The sequence below is a fragment of the Ornithodoros turicata genome, chromosome 1 (genome assembly GCF_037126465.1).
Source record: "Ornithodoros turicata isolate Travis chromosome 1, ASM3712646v1, whole genome shotgun sequence".
NCBI lineage: Eukaryota > Metazoa > Arthropoda > Arachnida > Ixodida > Argasidae > Ornithodoros > Ornithodoros turicata.
The window spans coordinates 42523833-42541336 of record NC_088201.1 but is presented as its reverse complement, the minus strand read 5'-3'; the positions used below and the strand labels follow the sequence as shown (position 1 = coordinate 42541336).

The 17504-nt window shown below is 44.9% G+C and overlaps 1 protein-coding gene across 3 annotated transcripts in view; it reads right to left on the bottom strand.

The window, feature by feature from the left end:
• The window catches only part of LOC135378106 (protein phosphatase 1 regulatory subunit 16A-like), a 241484-nt gene that overhangs the window by 9590 nt on the left and 214390 nt on the right, over positions 1-17504 (bottom strand). For all 3 annotated transcript variants that reach the window (XM_064610986.1, XM_064610987.1, XM_064610988.1), the window contains 7 exons: positions 7827-7897; positions 6026-6171; positions 5858-5961; positions 5652-5776; positions 3396-3521; positions 852-927; positions 647-764 (listed from right to left, as the gene is read on the bottom strand). In XM_064610986.1, the coding sequence (XP_064467056.1) occupies positions 647-764; positions 852-927; positions 3396-3521; positions 5652-5776; positions 5858-5961; positions 6026-6171; positions 7827-7897 (766 nt within the window). The remainder of the gene's footprint in view (positions 1-646; positions 765-851; positions 928-3395; positions 3522-5651; positions 5777-5857; positions 5962-6025; positions 6172-7826; positions 7898-17504) is intronic.

Here is a 17504-nt window from a genome sequence, read left to right as displayed (position 1 = left end):
TTCATCCACCGATGGCATTTTCCAAAAATGAAAATATTCAAATTTTGGGGGTCCAGAAAATTGACTTCTGACTTTACTGTGGCTGTAAGCAAAGGGACAGTATGACAAAATGAAACTTGAGTTTTCCTGACACTACTGTTCACATGCATGTGGTATGGTGGCAAATTATGAAACTCTCTGACAACATTTGTTTGTAGACGTCATGTTCAAGCCTTTGGCCATCTCTGTGAAACATTCAATGGAAACTTTTCACTTGTGACAAGTTATGTTAACTCCAGTTAATGGACAAACATATGTGGTAGACTTTCTTAGACTTCTGAGCTCGTGCATATGTATTCTGCACGTATCTTTATGCTTACAATAAATGGCCCTTGGTGTTTTGGCATTATACTTCAGCATCCAGATGCATGAAACAGCTGCAGTCACACAACAACAAGACAGCTGAGGCTGTCAAACTTGTAACCTTCATATTCCTTGTCTGGAATGTTGTTCATTGCATCACAATCTGTGTGAGTATCGACCACTGCTATGAATTGTGGGTATGTGAATGCCTGTTGTCTAGAAGTACACCACTGAACATGCCGTAAATACTATAGATGGCACATCAGCACTGAATGATTTGGGTATTGTCCTTGGGTGGACATACCTGCGAGTGTTTTGACTTTGCGTCCTGCGCAACTTCTGCGGTTGCATTGCCCTCTTTGTCTCCATTTCACTCCGGAGCTGCATGATTCTCTCCTTCAGGTCTGGATCCTCGCAGATATCTGCGCACATGAAATCACTATCTGAGATGACGCTACTTCTTTGATTTACTCATGTGCAAATACGAGATGCAATAAACAAAAAGTTACCGTATGGCGTTTCGCCGTTCTTTGTTCGAGCATTCAGATCTGCACCTGCTTGAACCAGCATTTCGAGAACATCCGGCTGCAAGTGACACACAACACTGTCACTATACTATTATAGCAGTTGTGCCCATAAAGTGCAGGCACTTGTCAGGATGCTCCAACTGACATCAACTGCACCACATAGGCAAACCTGCGATGCACACTGCTGTACAACAAGTTCATCTTGGGTTCTTACCAGACCTCAGATGTTTAGGAAAATGCTTTTTTTTGTATATTCAATACTGCGCATTTTTGGATTGCCATGATGTTCTAAGGGGGAAATTATTTAATTAAAATTCCTGTAATTATTTATTTAGTAATATTGTGAGCGGCCTTTTAGCTGCCACAGGAAGGTGTAGGAACACAAAAGCACATTGCATAATACAGTCATGACAAAGTTACTCTAGAAATAAAGTTATAGTTGCAGCCAGGGGCAGGTCCAGGATTTTTCTGAGGGGGGAAGGTCCTGCTTTGGAAACAATGCTATTATACTACCAAGGTCAATTGATACTCTATGTAATGACTGAAATGCAAGGGGGAAAGGGGGGGGGAGGTCAGGACACAATGCTTTTCTTGCAAAGTGACCTGTTTTCTACACAAGGGATCACACAGAGAAGTTTCTATGTCAGTCTAAGGGAGGCTACTAATTGGACTCGACAACCATTACAAAAATTCCTGAGCACCAACTTGTAAGCAGTGAAGCTTTGTTTGGCACCCACAGATCTCAGTGAAGTAATCTTCAACTTCAGACTGTTTAAAGGGAGATTGTCCTACGGAGCATTGTTCCAGCTCCAACTCCTTCCACTCCACTATCTCCACAGATTAGAACCCATGGTTTTTATTAGAGAGCGAGAGAGAGAGAGAGAAAGAGGTGTCAGCAAGATATAGAACAGTTAGTTCCCGACCCTATCAGTCACTGGACCCCCCGACATGCTCTCCACATACTCTTTAATGCCAGAAACTATAGGAACAAAATAATAAAGGTAGTGACCAGATATACGAGTAGAGGTCCGATGTGCTACGACAAAGACATAGCGGAGGATGGATAAACTTGTGGGATGAGCATATGATTTTTCGTTATGTGTTACGAAACAAATTATTCTATATTGATAGTAACCGGTAGGAACCGGTAGGAACCAGAAACCGGTCTAAAATCCACCACAAAGCTTCTTATATGTTAACAGTTTTGTAAAATGTGCCCTTTCAACCACTGAATGACTTCAACGTGGCGTGGCCAAGTCGCACAAAGCGACGTCTTCCACAAGCCTTCTCTCGTTCTGTTGCTGAAAATCAGTTTGATAGTTTCTTTTTTTTCTTTTTACAAATCAAATGTTTACGGCAAAATAGGCACTAGTACTTAAATAGGCATAATCAAATCGCTTAGGCAGGTTCCTCATCACCTAATTTGTGTTCTTGTAACAAAAAGGCACTATTAGAAGCGGACAAAAAAAAATTAAAAAAAGTAAAGAAAAAAGAAACAAACTTATACCTAAGAATCCAGAGTCAAATTGTTAGAGGTGGCTGTCCTACCACAATGTTGTAGCTAGCTATGAGGATGTTTCAAGACCTCTATAATAGTTTATCAACAAATCACAGGGAGAACGTATTACTTATAACGACAAAGTGAGAGTTGGGAGTGAACATGTGGACCATTTGGTCAGCTGGGGCCACAATTTTAAAGGGTTAAGGCAGTCTCCTGGCCATCGATGCATTCGGCCAGTTAGGATTCGGCAGACTGGAAAAGCACGACCTGTGTTCATATTCCACTGCTATACAGTGTGCTGCTGTCTCCGTGTTATGCACAGATGCTTAGATTATGTAATCAAGCAACCTGTCTTGCCTTGCTAAGGAACACGAAAGGAAGGTTTTTATTTGCCGTCTTTAATGGTTAATCCGTACGAGTGGAAAACTGGAAACTGCTATGCAATAGATGTAGGTGTTGAGAGGGCAATGGCAAGCCTGGAGTATGCAAGGCTCCTGAATTTGGATTGCACAATGATGCACAGAACATCTCACTTTTTTTTTTTTTGTTCCGTGTTAGCGCCGCGAAGCAACTGTGGCTATGAGCGGTGTACAGATGTGTACAGATGGAGAGAGGACAGCAGGAAGGAGTGGGGGACAGAAGGGTTAGTATGCGTCCCGGGCCGACTTCAGGGGGAACTATGCTGACATTCGTCTGGAAAGTCTTCGGAAAACCCAGGGAAAACCTCAGACACCACAGCCGGTGACAGGATTCGAACCCGTGTCACATCGCAGTCTCGGCGTGGAAAGCGATCATCCTAACCACTACGCCACGGGAGCTGGTCATCTCACATTTATCGGCATCTTTTTTGAGGGATAGAACTTGCAATCTTGTATCTACACTGAGCTACACGTACTGCACAATCTACATTACCATACGGTAGTCACCGTATAACTGAAAAGTAAAGTGCACATTTGCATTCACCATCGTAAAGTCTATTGGTTTATCATACAAGTACTATACAAGAAACACTGAATTGGACTCACATGCCCCCAACAAGCAGCTGCATGAATAGGTTGCCACTGGTCATTGTCAACAACGTCTGTAGAGGCATGCTGGTCTAGTAGGAACTCAACGACAGATACGTAACCATTTGCAGATGCGATGTGTAGCTGCAACAGAAACCTTAACTTCACTCCAAATACTCCAGCTCAAACAAATATTATCACCAGTACAACAAGGTATCAAGTACAGCTACTGTCATGCAGTGGCATAGCCAGGAGGAGGAGGGGGTTCAGGGGTTCAAACACCTCTACACCCCAAACTCATACCTTTGGTAATACATTTGGAAAAGAGAAAAAGGGGGTAAAACCCTCCTCCCTATGTAAAGTTCTCATGGAACCCCTCAAAAAATATTTCTCTGGGTACAGTACTGCTGTCATGTCACATATGTTATGAATTTTATACAAATGCTTTTGTGCACTTTTACGCAGATGTAATGTACATTTTTCAGGAGTCACACAACACTATATGTTTAGAATTGTTTTCACAAACACTATGTGTTTAGGATTTGCATTTCAAAATGTACATTTCACTCCCCTGTCATGGAAGTAAAAAAAAATAAACTCAAGTGTCACCATCTTAGCATTGAAACCACATTAGGCAACTTACATGCTACATCTCACTAGTGCTTCACTACACACTTTGATACCCTGTAGCAACCCCCATGATGTATTGATCCTCTGCCAGGGAGTTGCAACAGAGGTGAAGGTCCACTGGGTGCAATTGTGAAGAATCCCTTGATCATGTAGCCATTTTATGTAAATGACCCAAGTGTTTGTGTGACAGACTCAGAACTTAATCAATGAAATCTGGATATTCAGTGAGCAGAACTGCTCAGTACTCAATGGATTGAAACAGTGATTACGCACGGCAAGGGTATGGGACTTACGGTTCATGCAGAGGTTTTTGAATGGGTATTGGCTGCTCATTTGGTGTCACTCACCAAGGATCACGTGCGACTGCTTAGCAACCAAATACATTTACAAAGCATTTTGCAACAAGCCTTTAGGTAACTGTTAGTCGCATAGAAAATGTAGCCCAACAACCTTGTTTATCTTGTAAACGGTAACGGACACATTTTGAACCTTTTTACATTCACTCAAAATGTGACCATAATACGAAGATCGAGTACCTACTAACGATTCATATTGTGATAGATAGGCTCCTTTCGCTATCTTGGTTGTTGATACTCATTTGTGGTAAATATGAGCTTTTTATGGACAAGCTCACTTGGTACCCAATCACTCAGCGATTGTAAGGGCTCTCTCACTCCATGACTGGTAGTATAGACAAGATACACAGTGTTGAACTTGCTCTTGCCTCATTTTACACCGGATTATTCAGTGAGAGTGACTGAAGCTACCAGTGTCATGCCATGCACTTGAACATTGCAAAACTCTAGCAACAATGTTGCTCTCTCAATGTGTGCCATGCCTGTGTCATAATCAGAGATGAAGGAATGAGACTGATAATCTTTGTTTAATCCACTTAACCCAGCGACCGCCAGAGACAGTCCCTCGTCTTGTGCGACCACTAAGTTGTCTTGTCCATGCACAGACATCCAACAGTCTGATTTAGACAGACTGACAGACATCCAACAGTCTGAACAGATTTATTTGGACCCTGTATCAAAGTTTTAACAAATGGGTTGCACAAAGTCAAGGTGACTCACTGAGTGCAATTTGCTATTGCACTCCTGCTCTTCTAGCACACATTTAGTGCACATGGTGACATTTTCGACCAGCACTATTTCCACAGTCAATCTTGAACCCCTTGTAAATGCAGACTTCAATGTAAGCTTTAACACTGACATCAAGTTCACCAAGGAATTGCTCGGCTTCATGAGAATGTCTCAGAAGGACTGACAATTCTCGAATAAAGAGGTTTAAGGCGAAGCCTCAGACATGTAGCACTCTGGCCCAGATCGGCTTTATGGTACAACCTCAGAGAATATGCGTAGCAAAATATTCCCCTTATATTCCACCATCCAAATTTATGAATTATTAAGACCGTGAAATTAACTGTTTATACAGCAACCACTGTACAGTTGTGCTAGTGCTTTGATTTTGTGTGAGTTGGGTGGAATCCAATTTTCTGAAACAGTCAACTACAACAGCAGCGAAACGCATGAACACGACATGTGTCACATAGGATTTAAAGAAAATACTCTTGCAGCCTCATTGGTATACTGTCTGTGAGCTCTATGCAGCTGATTCACAAATGTTTCATAAGGTACTCACAGGAGTTGCCCCTTGTTCATCTCGGAACTCTAGTTCAAGGCCAGATTCCATGGCAATCCTAAGATCTTTGAGCATCATCACCTCATTTGCTGCTCTTGTTTCATCGATCATTTCTTGAGTGATGCCTGCAACACGTGGAAATTCCCCTTTGCAAACCCTACACACAAAATTCAATGCACGCAAGACAATGCAAGACCAATACTTACCTCGCTTTGCCATTTCAGACTCTATGTAGTCCAGTGTGGGCTCATCCTCACATATGTCATATGGCATGTTTCCATCCGCATTTACGGCTAGCAAATCGGCACCCCTGCATAAGAAAAATGTCAGCCATATTAGGACTGTGCACGAGCTCAGATATAGGTTCAGCTCACTTTGAGATGAGGTATCGAACCAAGTGTATGTGACCACAAGTAGCAGCAGCGTGGAGTGGAGTCCATTGTTCGCTGTCTTTGGCATTCACATTGGCCCCATAGTCAATGAGTAGTTTCATCATTTCTTCACTGTCGTCGATACAGCACTGCAGAAACAACATGACTTTTTTACATATTGATTTATAGCCTGATTTTTTACATATCACTGTAACAATATGTACTATGAATACAGTTACAAATGTTTGTTCATTCGCGCGCGCATGCGTGCGTGTGTGTGGGGGGGGGGCACATGTCTGTATGTGGTTGTGCCTCCCCCTGTCTGTAGGTGAATCTCTGTCTGACCCTCTCACTCTCTCCGAATGTATGTATGTATGTGTGCATGCGGTGTCTGTCAGTCTGTGTATGTGTGTGCATCTGTCTCTGTGTCTGTGCATGAATGAGTGCATGCATACGTTAACAAGTGCGTGCGTGAATGACCTAAGCAAGCAATGGCCAACGGTTGGCAAAAAGTCGGATGACAGCTGGCCAACGACTCCTTTGGCCAGCCAATGTTGGTGCAATGTTCCATAGTGATAGAGTGAGGTTTGGCAAGCCATCGGCCAGGGGACAGATCCGTACCAAGAAACTAGCTTGTTGGCCAGCCAAGCTTGGTCCAATCTCGGTATATCACCTTGGGGAGAGGATGACGCGGAATGGTGTAGCGGTGCATAAGTTCGACTTTCGATGGACCAAGTTAATGTCTCAAACCAAAAGCAGTAAGCAAAAGAGACGTTATCTTCATGGTGAGTTAATATGACAAGCAATTCATCATTTCAGTGTTGTTTGTGCACACATCGAATTAAACTTAGACACCTCACCCGTCATTTTGACTAACAGGGAAACAGGACACTCGAATTCGTAGAAGCTCGGGAGACAACCTATCTATATCTGTTCTTCCTCAGGAAAGAAATGTAATTGCTTTTCTTTGTGAGCTGTTGGGTCTTTGTGCGTGAGTGCGCGCGAGAGGGTGGAGGAGTGCGCGCGTGAGTGAGTCCGTGCGTGCGTTGAGTGAGTGAGTTGAGTGAGTTCGCGAGTGAGTTGAGTTGAGTGAGTTCGCGAGTGAGTTGAGTTGAGTGAGTTCGCGAGTGAGTGAGTTGAGTTGAGTGAGTTCGCGAGTGAGTGAGTTGAGTTGAGTTGAGTTCGCGAGTGAGTGAGTTGAGTTGAGTTGAGTTCGCGAGTGAGTGAGTTGAGTTGAGTTCGCGAGTGAGTGAGTTGAGTTGAGTTCGCGAGTGAGTGAGTTGAGTTGAGTTCGCGAGTGAGTGAGTTGAGTTGAGTTCGCGAGTGAGTGAGTTGAGTTCGCGAGTGAGTGAGTTGAGTTCGCGAGTGAGTGAGTTGAGTTCGCGAGTGAGTGAGTTGAGTTCGCGAGTGAATGAGTTGAGTTGAGTTGAGTTGAGTTCGCGAGTGAGTGAGTTGAGTTCGCGAGTGAGTGAGTTGAGTTCGCGAGTGAGTGAGTTGAGTTCGCGAGTGAGTGAGTTGAGTTCGCGAGTGAGTGAGTTGAGTTCGCGAGTGAGTGAGTGAGTTGAGTTCGCGAGCGAGCGAGCGAGTGAGTGCGAGTGAGTGAGTGCGAGTGAGTGGGTGAGCACAGGCAGAGTTGTGACATATTCTCATGAACCTTTGTGAGGCTTTCTACTGAGTCATGCTCAAAATTTGCCAGAAAAATATCTCACTCTGCTCTTTGCAATGGTATTAAAGTAAACAGTGTATTTTAAGAACAGTTATGTTCGAGAAATATGTGTTATTTGAGGCAATGTGAGTGCCTCACCTGATGCAGCGCAGTAAGGCCATCCTCATTTGTTGAATCTGGGCTTACACCTAGCATAAGAAGACGGCGCACTGAAATCAGACAAAAGCAGCTCATCAAGTACTGTACATGGTTCATATTCAACACCACAATTACTCGTAGAATGTGCCATTACAACCCCAAGAACACAGATTGTCCCCAGGACGTCCTCACAGTGTCATCGTCCTTCGATGTGTATTCCCAGAACGTCCTGAGGAAGACACTCGCGGATTGTCCGTGAAGAGTCATTCAGGTACATCCTGTGCCAGTCCCGGTAGGTAGCTATCGGGATGAGAAATACTACCTTGTTCAATTTACCTGCTAAGACTCTCCAAATATTGAGTGACACATTTGTTTTGCTGTCTGGGCCGATCCCAGGGGCTGAATGACATTCGTCAGAAGAAAGAGCGGTCCTACGTAAAATTTCTTTTCCTCCAAAAAGGTGTCTGTCCATGATACCTGGAGCATTTATCCCGGAAAAGACAGAAAAGCGCGATTCTGTAGCACTGCTTTTGACTTTCAAAGGTCCTAACCGAATGTCTTAAACCAAAAGCAGTAAGAAACAGACTTCGCATTGCTTGAGAGTTAATACTTCAACCAATTCGTCGCTTGAGTATTGTGCGTTTGCTAAATTTAATTAAACTCTGATAGCTCACCCTTTGTTTTGTGTCGGAGGCGAGCAGGACTCTCGAACCTACGGAGGATCCATAACAAGCAATAAATACTTTCTGATTTTTCTTCTTCTTTTTTTTTTCGGAAGGGAATTCCAGTACCTTTCGAAGTAGGTTTCTCGGCCTTTGTGCTCCTGGCAAGACTTTTTTTTCTTTTTACCTTCTAGATTTCTGTCTTTTTTAAATCGCGGCCGCGCTCATGTCCGTTATGGAAAGTAGTACCAGACTTTATGCGGCAGTTTGTCAATATGAATTGAGAGTAATCAATCAGTGAAACAGCTATTTATTTCTACTTCTTGCTTTTCTTTTTTCGCGTCGGATCACTGATGCATACTGACTGCAAGCAGCTGCACGCCACTGGCAGCCGACTTGAGCTCCGCAAATCTCCGCTTCACTTACTGGGGTGGGGCTAGGGGAGACCACTGCGGTATCCCGTTTGGATATAGAGGTACTGTTATCAACCAGTAGGCTCTATTTGCGAACAGGATGGAGCATATACTAAATGCGAAGTGTTGAGGGCATGCTCATTAAGTATAGCAGTGCGTACAACGTTTGCAACGGTGACCAGGATGCGTCCTTGAAGTTAGCCCTTGCATCTGCAAGAGTGAAGTGTACTCAACAACATTTTTGACATCCCCAGCCTGTGATATACTGTGTTTTTAATTCAAGCTTTCGTCTCTAATGCAATTACCTACTGTTTGGAGCTGTAAAACCGGTAGGTTTAATCTGTGGGGAGTGTTACGCAGTGTATGTTGCTGGAAAGTCAATAAACAGCGTTCAGGAAACGTAGAGCCGCAATATTCCTCCAACGTTGCTCTGCAATGTTGCATGAACATTGGTGAATGTCAAGTAACGTTGGTCCACTTCTGACAATGCTGCAGGAACGTTCGGCCGCAACGTTGCTCAAAATGTTGACCTTCCATGTTACTTGAACACTGCTGAATGTCAAGTAACGTTGGTCCACGTTTGATAATGTTGCAGGAACGTTGCAAAATGTTGATAAACGTTGCCCCACATTGGACAACATTCGCAACGTTGCTGAGACAGTGAGACGTCGAGGCCACAATATGTGCTACTAGGGTGGTGTCAAGACTGCGTGTGGTTTCTGACAAAAACAAATAAGGTACAAGAAAACGATACTAGATTATATCCCTGCTGTGTAATCACACTGTCCTACATCGGTCCTTGATGACCTCCTAGGGGCAATCATAAGGATATCGTAAGCACATGTATGAGTCGCATTTTAACACATGGGGGATACCCTGAGGACCGATTTCGCTCTCCGGCGGACGTCCTCTCTGTCCCTGTATGATAACCGTCGGATATCCCAGGGACGACAGTGCGTTCTTAGGGATGCTCTCTGCAACAATATTAGCACTCAGTAACACTTGAATACTTTTCTGTCTCAAAGGGGCTGGGAAACCACACACAAACCACTAAATGTATGGCTCCGTTTCATGCGTTGTAGTCCATGAATTCTACACGCAAAGTCCCAATTCCTCATTTGAACAGTTTTTTTTAACTACTGGTTTTTTAAAACTGCGATTTTTTCGAGCCACCCTTGACGGTGGCGCCGAACTGCGTTGAGCGGCGTCAGCAGACAGACGAGAAGTGACGTTTTAGATGTGCACGCTTGCCCGAAGTACCCGCTCCCTTTACAAGCGCCTGCGTAGTCATGGAAACGGAAAAGTATGCACTTCCTTTTTCCATTCTGAAACGTCACTCCAAAAATGGGCGAGGAGGTGAAAAGTTGAGTGCGACCACGGGTGCGGCGAAGGAGCTCGCCCAGCGCGTGAACTTCGGAGTACAATAGCTTCGTAACGCGGGACCGCAGAAACATAGCGTTTTGATGTCCATGTTTAGCAGAGATAAATCAATATGTACAACTTTATTTCTTCAAAAGTTTGGAAATGGTTTCACAACCCCTTTAAGCTGCATTTATAAAGCACTGACTTTAAAATGTGCAGATAATGGACCTCTCGCTGCTTACAAACAAATGACGTCAGATGGTACAACAGCGCCGCCAACTTGGTAGACTGGAACTACTATGGCAACAAATCAATATGCCAGAACAAAGCCACGCTTAAATATAGTTTTTCATATTGTATGGTTTTTATGCAATGGACCTTTTCCATATTCCCGTCGCCCCTGGCGGCGGAATGTCGAACGTCGTGTCTTTCCCCCCAATAATGGTGACGCTTTACGAACTGGCACGTACGTTGCGTGGGAAAGTAGCAAGAGAAGATTGGAAGAAGAATGCGGAAAGAGTGAAAGCGCATTGTACTCATTACCAGGCCTCAAACGTCCGCGTAACCTTGAAACCGATTATCTCCCCACAATGAACATGACAGTCGCCCGCAGGTGGGTTCATGGCGATGTTTTCCGCTCAAAAATGGCGGACTCAAGGGCTGGGCATGCACATACGCATTGTCAGAAATGGTCCATTCCTTGCATATTAGGTATTAGTTATATGGCCTTGTTCTGCTTCATTCTACCGGTAACCCTATCGTTTCGGTAGCCCTTTCTAAAGATGGCTACCGGCCTTTTCCATCTTCAGAAGCCTGAAGGGCACGAGTGTCTCTCGGAGCGCACGTGCTGTCTCTATAGGAAGCAAGCGCGAACTAAGTCGTAATAACAAACCACATTACGGGATTACGACGTTGACTTTCCTGACAATGCAAGCAACCCTAGTGGAGCCTTCTTTTCTTTCTGCGGTGGGCCGGGAACGCGGATGAAGGCACAAAAGGTACTATACACGTAACCTCATTTGTGTGTACCACTAATACAAAGGAGCAAATCTTAATCTTCGTGAAGGAATACGGCTTTGTGAAACGGCGGCGTTTTCCGTCCAAGCTGTTTCGGTTTCGCTATGTCTACCAACGTGAGGATTACGTGACGTTTCTTCGGTAGAGGTCCATTGCTAGTAACACGCTATGACAGGTTCCTCAAATGTAAGCTTTTTCTAGTGAAGTTGTGTGTACAGCAGCAGCATGATAAACGCCAGCGGAGCAAACGTATATTAAAACATCTGCTGCTATATGTACTGCTTGCGACACGGTTGTCTGAAATCAGCACCCCGTTGTTAATCCCAACTCAAATCTCGTGGTGTTGCAAGATCATTTACTTCGAATAAGAAACACGAGCAGCATATGGCCCACCTTTAAATACAATATTGAAACAACATTTTCGATGATGATCAAGGATATATGGGCTGCAGAACTACTGACAGGCGATTTTAGACAACCGTGTCGCGAGCAGTACGACCCTTGGATATATGGTTTATTCACTGACGTCACCTGGCCGCCATACTGTAGGTCCCTCGAAATTATGTTCCCGCATTCGTTCGCTGCCATATGCTTTTTTGATAACTATTGACGTCGAACACATGGAAATTACTTGGATATGCTACAAATCACAGGGCACAGTGACATTGAAACACCAAATATACGGCGAGTGGTGCGATTGGGTGACGGCTTCGATGGGACCTACAATATGGTGGCCGATGGCAGCACATCTGCCTGCTAGCGACAGTGACGGTCTCCTACGGATGGCGTCATGTGAATAAACCCTTTAATATACCTGAAAAATACTGCATACATTTTGGTTGACACTCTACTCGGGCGCGGGTACTCTGATAGATATGGTTCACATCATCATATCCGCATAAAATAATTCTTTATCTACGTGTCGTAGTTGGCGAGATAGAAACCCTTGAACACACTTCAGCGTCAAGCTCCGACATCAGAGGAGCTAGAGCCTCGGCCATTCCCACTGGTCCTTGAAACCACGTGACCTCGCCCGCGGCTGCCTCACTGGCGGGGATGCCCGCCTCAGAACCGGATGAGTTTCGGTATCCGCAGCGCCGGTGTTTATACGCTTCTCTTATCTCCTTTAATACAAAACTTAGAAGGCAGGTTCACATCGATGCCAATAAACGTCGTTTGCAGTTATCCGAGATAACTTGGGGCCACGTGTCACCACCCACAAAAGGGTACCATGAAAAGGTTGTTTGTATCGTGTCCGAAACATGGACTGACCGAGGCCACATTAAGACATGGAATACTGCGGAATCCACAGTCATTCGCACCCGAAAAAGATATCCCATTAGCGGCGAAGTGCAGCCCACTATAACGCAGAAGGCTCCTCTCAACGAAAAAAAGAAAAACGCGGCCCCCCAGGACAAAAGAAGAAACCTCGCACGTGGCTCAAAAGTCTACACAACTCAGCCACGGGCATGAATCTCATCGCACTAGCTTTTCCGCTGCCCACGATGTGATATACAACCCCACTGGAACGTAACGAGTGCGCACAGAGAAGCGATAAAGGCAGGGGGGTTATTCCGAAAGGCCCCGTGTTTTGTGCTCATGCGCGGGTATTTTCCCGGCGGCCAAATAGATAGGCCCCGTCATAACGCATGCAAATAACAGAACCCGCGCAGAGTGTATTAACTGCTCGTGACGCTGTATAGGCAGTAACGAATACGGTTCCTGACGGTCGAAGATTAAATTAAGAAGCGCGAGGCATTCAATTTTGGGGTGCTGGCGTTATAGGATAGATGCCTCTAATCGGGAGTAACTGTTGGAACATGTGCAGTTTGTCGTCATTTTCACTTTGGTCGAGAAGGTTTCAAATACCGTTCTCGTAGAAAGGTTGAGATTACACTGATGCCGAACAGCGCGTCTGCATTTGATTAACATTCGCATCGTAATTACTAAATTCGGAGCTCGAGAGCTTTCGCTTGCGGAATGAAATGTTTGCGCCCTCCCCCTAAAATCGCGAATTTAATTCCCACGGATATGTTTCCTTATGCGACACGTTCAACGTTAAGTACAAAATATGAGCACTGTTTTCGACCTGTATTATGCAATTCGCTTCAATACGTTTCCAGAAATCCCTTCCACAGAACGGAAGCAACGACATACAACTGCCAAATTAACGCGGCTTTTACTCGCAACTGTATTCACACACACACTCCTAGCTAAGTTCCACACGGCTTTGTCATGCAGTCTGGATGCTAAGAGTCAAGAATTGTGTCGTCATACACCCTTCTTGGAATGTCACTCGACATAACTTCTGACAAAGACCTTCTCCTTCTAACTTCTGATAAAGACCTCTGAAGTGACATGAGCTTAAAATCAAACATTTTTCGCGAATTTACTTTCCCGCTAATCATTTTTCGAGACAGTTCTGTCGAAAAACGCGAAGAGATTTTACGCGCGAAATAAAAAAGAACCACTTCTTCAATAATCTGTCAGTCAGGCGCTACAAATACTCCAATGTTTAGTGCTCTTGAGGACATTCCTGGAACATCGCGCCACAACTCGGAGTCCGGTGCGTACCCATCACAGAATGCGATATATATAAAACACTTTCCCGAAAGACCTCTCGACGACACTCTCTCACTTTAGAGCGCTGTCATAATCCCTTTAGCTGCACATCTGCATGCCGCTCTCTAACAGCTGTAGTATTTAATCCCGTCACAAAGGAAGTGGAAGCAAAACAGTGGGTTTTCTCCTCCAGCGCGTTTCGGGCGCACCAGTGGATTGAAACAAAGGCACCCCGCTATCACTAAATGACTCAAGAAGGTGCACGAGTTTCCTCAAGGAAAGAGGGAATAGAAGATATCTGTTCTAGTCACGCTGGCAGCCGTCGCTGACAGCCAGCCGGGACACAATACTTCCTTTATTTCCGTTTTTAATTAACCTCCAACAGCGTTAATTCATTTACTGGATCCGTTCATTGGTGGCAGCAAATGATGAAACCATCCGAAAGTTGGGTCTCAAGTTACACTGACGTTTGAGAACAGTCAATGGAACGGGTTTGCTTCCCACGACTAGCGTTTGAGGACGCAGTCTTTGACTGAGGACTCATGATTCGCAAATATTATACAGAATAGGCTGTTCCTCGCTTCATAGGAAGATGAGACGACTTCAGAAAATCCCAGAGTGCTTAGCGCCGCTTTGAACTGTGGGAGCTTGCTAACACGAAAGAAACGGGTGGCCTCCAAGCTGTGAAGTAAGACCCGAGACAAGGAGTTCAGAAAAATTTGTCTGAACTCCTTGACTCGGGTCTTACTTCACAGTCATGCACACCAGCTTGTCAGCGCCATTTCGCTTCTGTCGGCCTCCAAGTAAAGCCCCTTAAGAGGTAAAGCCCCTTTAAGAGGTAAAGAGGGGCTTTACCTCCAAGCAGTGCCGTGTATGCCAAAGGGAGTCTGGCCATTAGGAGGAGCCTAAAAAAGAGGCTCAACCTGTCAATCAAACTTCGGCGCATTTCATTGGTTACCGTTTTCCGTGGGGGCGGCCATGGCACAAAATTTTCTCCAAGATGGAGGATGGTGTTTGGAACGGCGAAGCGGAGATTTCGTGACAAAAAATTTTCACAGACTACTTTAATTTCATACTGTGAGTATATATCCTCATGTACGCATGTCCAAAATCAGCTTCAACTTTCGCTCCGACATCATTATTTACGTGAAAATGGTATGTTTCGTCGCTAACGTTAGGCCTAGTTAAGATTGTGATACCAGGAAAATAGCAAGAAGGACGACCCTTATACGTAGGATTTTGCATTATATAGTTGCATTTTATTTATACATACATCTTTGCTCCTTTTTGATTCAATGTACCTACATTACGTGATATAAAACTTCATAGCGGCAGTCGTTTGTTACGAAGAAGCGGTTGTACCGCCATTCTGGCCAATGACTTCTGCCAGCAACCATTTCTGCAATTCTGAGCCTTCCCAACATGCCTCTCTCCGTGCAGATGGCGTTGATAAAAGTGGGCGCAAAATCCGTCGTTTCGGTCTGTCACCAGTGATATCCGTTTCAATCCAAATCCATCAATTTTCTCCAAAATGGTAGCGTCCAGTAAATAAGGGTGAGGTATAAGTACTGGATCGATGTAACAATAGACAACTGTGTTTCGACCTGTGATTGGCTAGATACCTCAAAAAGTGGGTGGAGCCTCAGGTATACGCAGGTCCCATTAATGGCCAGACTCCCTTTGGCATACACGGCACTGCCTCCAAGCTGTTTCGGTGTCCCCCTACCGGTCCATTGTCCACGACGTGTAGCCGGGGCGATTCCGAAACTTAGCCAAAACTAGTTTCACGAGTACTGTACACATACAACCGTCAAAGTTTCATTCGGAATAACCAATTCGTTTTCGAGGAATTTGTCGAAACGTGCCGTAAGAGCAGACGACGAAAGGTGCGCTTCTCTCATGCATACGTCACGTATTTCGTCGGCCTGCGGGTGCGTCGTCGTTGTCATGGTAATTGTAACTTGCAGAAGCACCTTGGGTTGAATAATCCCCTTTGCTCTCGAAATGGGGACACTGAGGCATATACCTCCGCCAGCGGAGAATGTAGTCCGAGCATTGACTGTGGGGTCTCCCATAATGTGGCGCACAATCGGATACGTGTAAGCTAAGTCACGTGTTTTCTTTCCGCGAGTATTTAATGCGGTTTTTAAATAAACACGTACTCCTTCTCCATGTACGTCGTCAGCGACACTTCATTTCGAAGCATGGTCAGTGTACAACGGGGAGTGTAATGGAAGCGCGCGTAATATATTTTTGGTCGGAGCTGTAATGCGACCGCGCGCGCCGATGGCCAGCAACTTCAGATTTGTGATTGTGGATGGGGTTGTTCTGCGACTTTTAACTTGTCTCTGAGGATTAACATAGTTGTTCTGTACCACCATGCTTGCCACTGCTTAGAATGCGCGTTTTTCACCTGAGAACTGAAAGAAAATGTACGAGAGTTGCCGCGGTGCCCAGTAACTTCTGAAAGTCGTCTGCTCACGCCGATGCACTAGCGCGCGCAAAAACAGACGATTTCTGTATCCTATCACGGACTATCTAAACAGGTAGCGCAACTCCCATAGGCCCCTGTGTCTTCAGAATGACGCCATGATAGGGATGGTCAGCGCCATCCATCCGTTGCGCGGACTACTACGATTGTAAATAAATGGCGTCAGAGGTGACGTCAGCAGTATGAATAATAAGTAGTGCATAATTGGCTATGGCACATTTTCGTTAGCGCACTTCGTTTGCGTTGTATTCCCTTTTTGCTCACCCATGCAACAGTACCAGACGAAAACACAGAAAAAATAAATCGTATCAGGTTTAATGAAACATATCAATACGAAATACATATAGTTATCGCATATCTCGACAACTCCAAACACAAGGGCACCGTGATATCACACAGAAACGAGGAAGGTTCACTTAAGCTCCATTTCTTACCTAGAGCAATACGCACACGCAGTGATTAGACGTTTGCATTTATTCAATGAGTGACCATTGCAACAAGACATGACATCGTTGGTGCACAGCTGATTCCCGCTAACACTCACGCTATCATGGCCGCTCGTCCCATGAAATTTTTTTTTCGCGGGGCCAGCAACAGGGGATGCATTGTATTCATCAGTTCACACGTGTTAATCTTGGCCTACAGCTCCGAGATATCAACGTCGCTACCTGTTTAACCCAAAGAGTATATGAACTCCGCCTTACAATGCACGGGCACGGATGCACAGATGCACGGATAAACACTAAACACGCCCACTGTGACACATGCGCAAAGGAGCAGGATACGGAAACGTACTCGGGTGGTGATTTCGTATATGTGCACGAGTGGGGCAACAGAAAGTTTCTTCTACATTGAAATTATGAATAACCTATTAGTACGCACACAACCCATGCCCACATTCTAAAGTTTTGGTGTTTACGATCGTACCTCTACTGTCAACACCCAGGATCGCTCGCGCCTCATGATGGTAGCCTTGCCGATGGGTCTGATTTAGTATTTTCGCTTGTTTTCGCTACCAGTTTAGATGTACCTTGGACTTACCCGCAGGGCGACGTGGCCGTTCTTATTGTTGCCAACACAGACCGCGGCATGCTCTGCAATCTTTATCAATTTAATTCGGTTATTTAATAACTGTGGCGTGTTTTGTCGGGTAAATCAGCAGTATTCCATT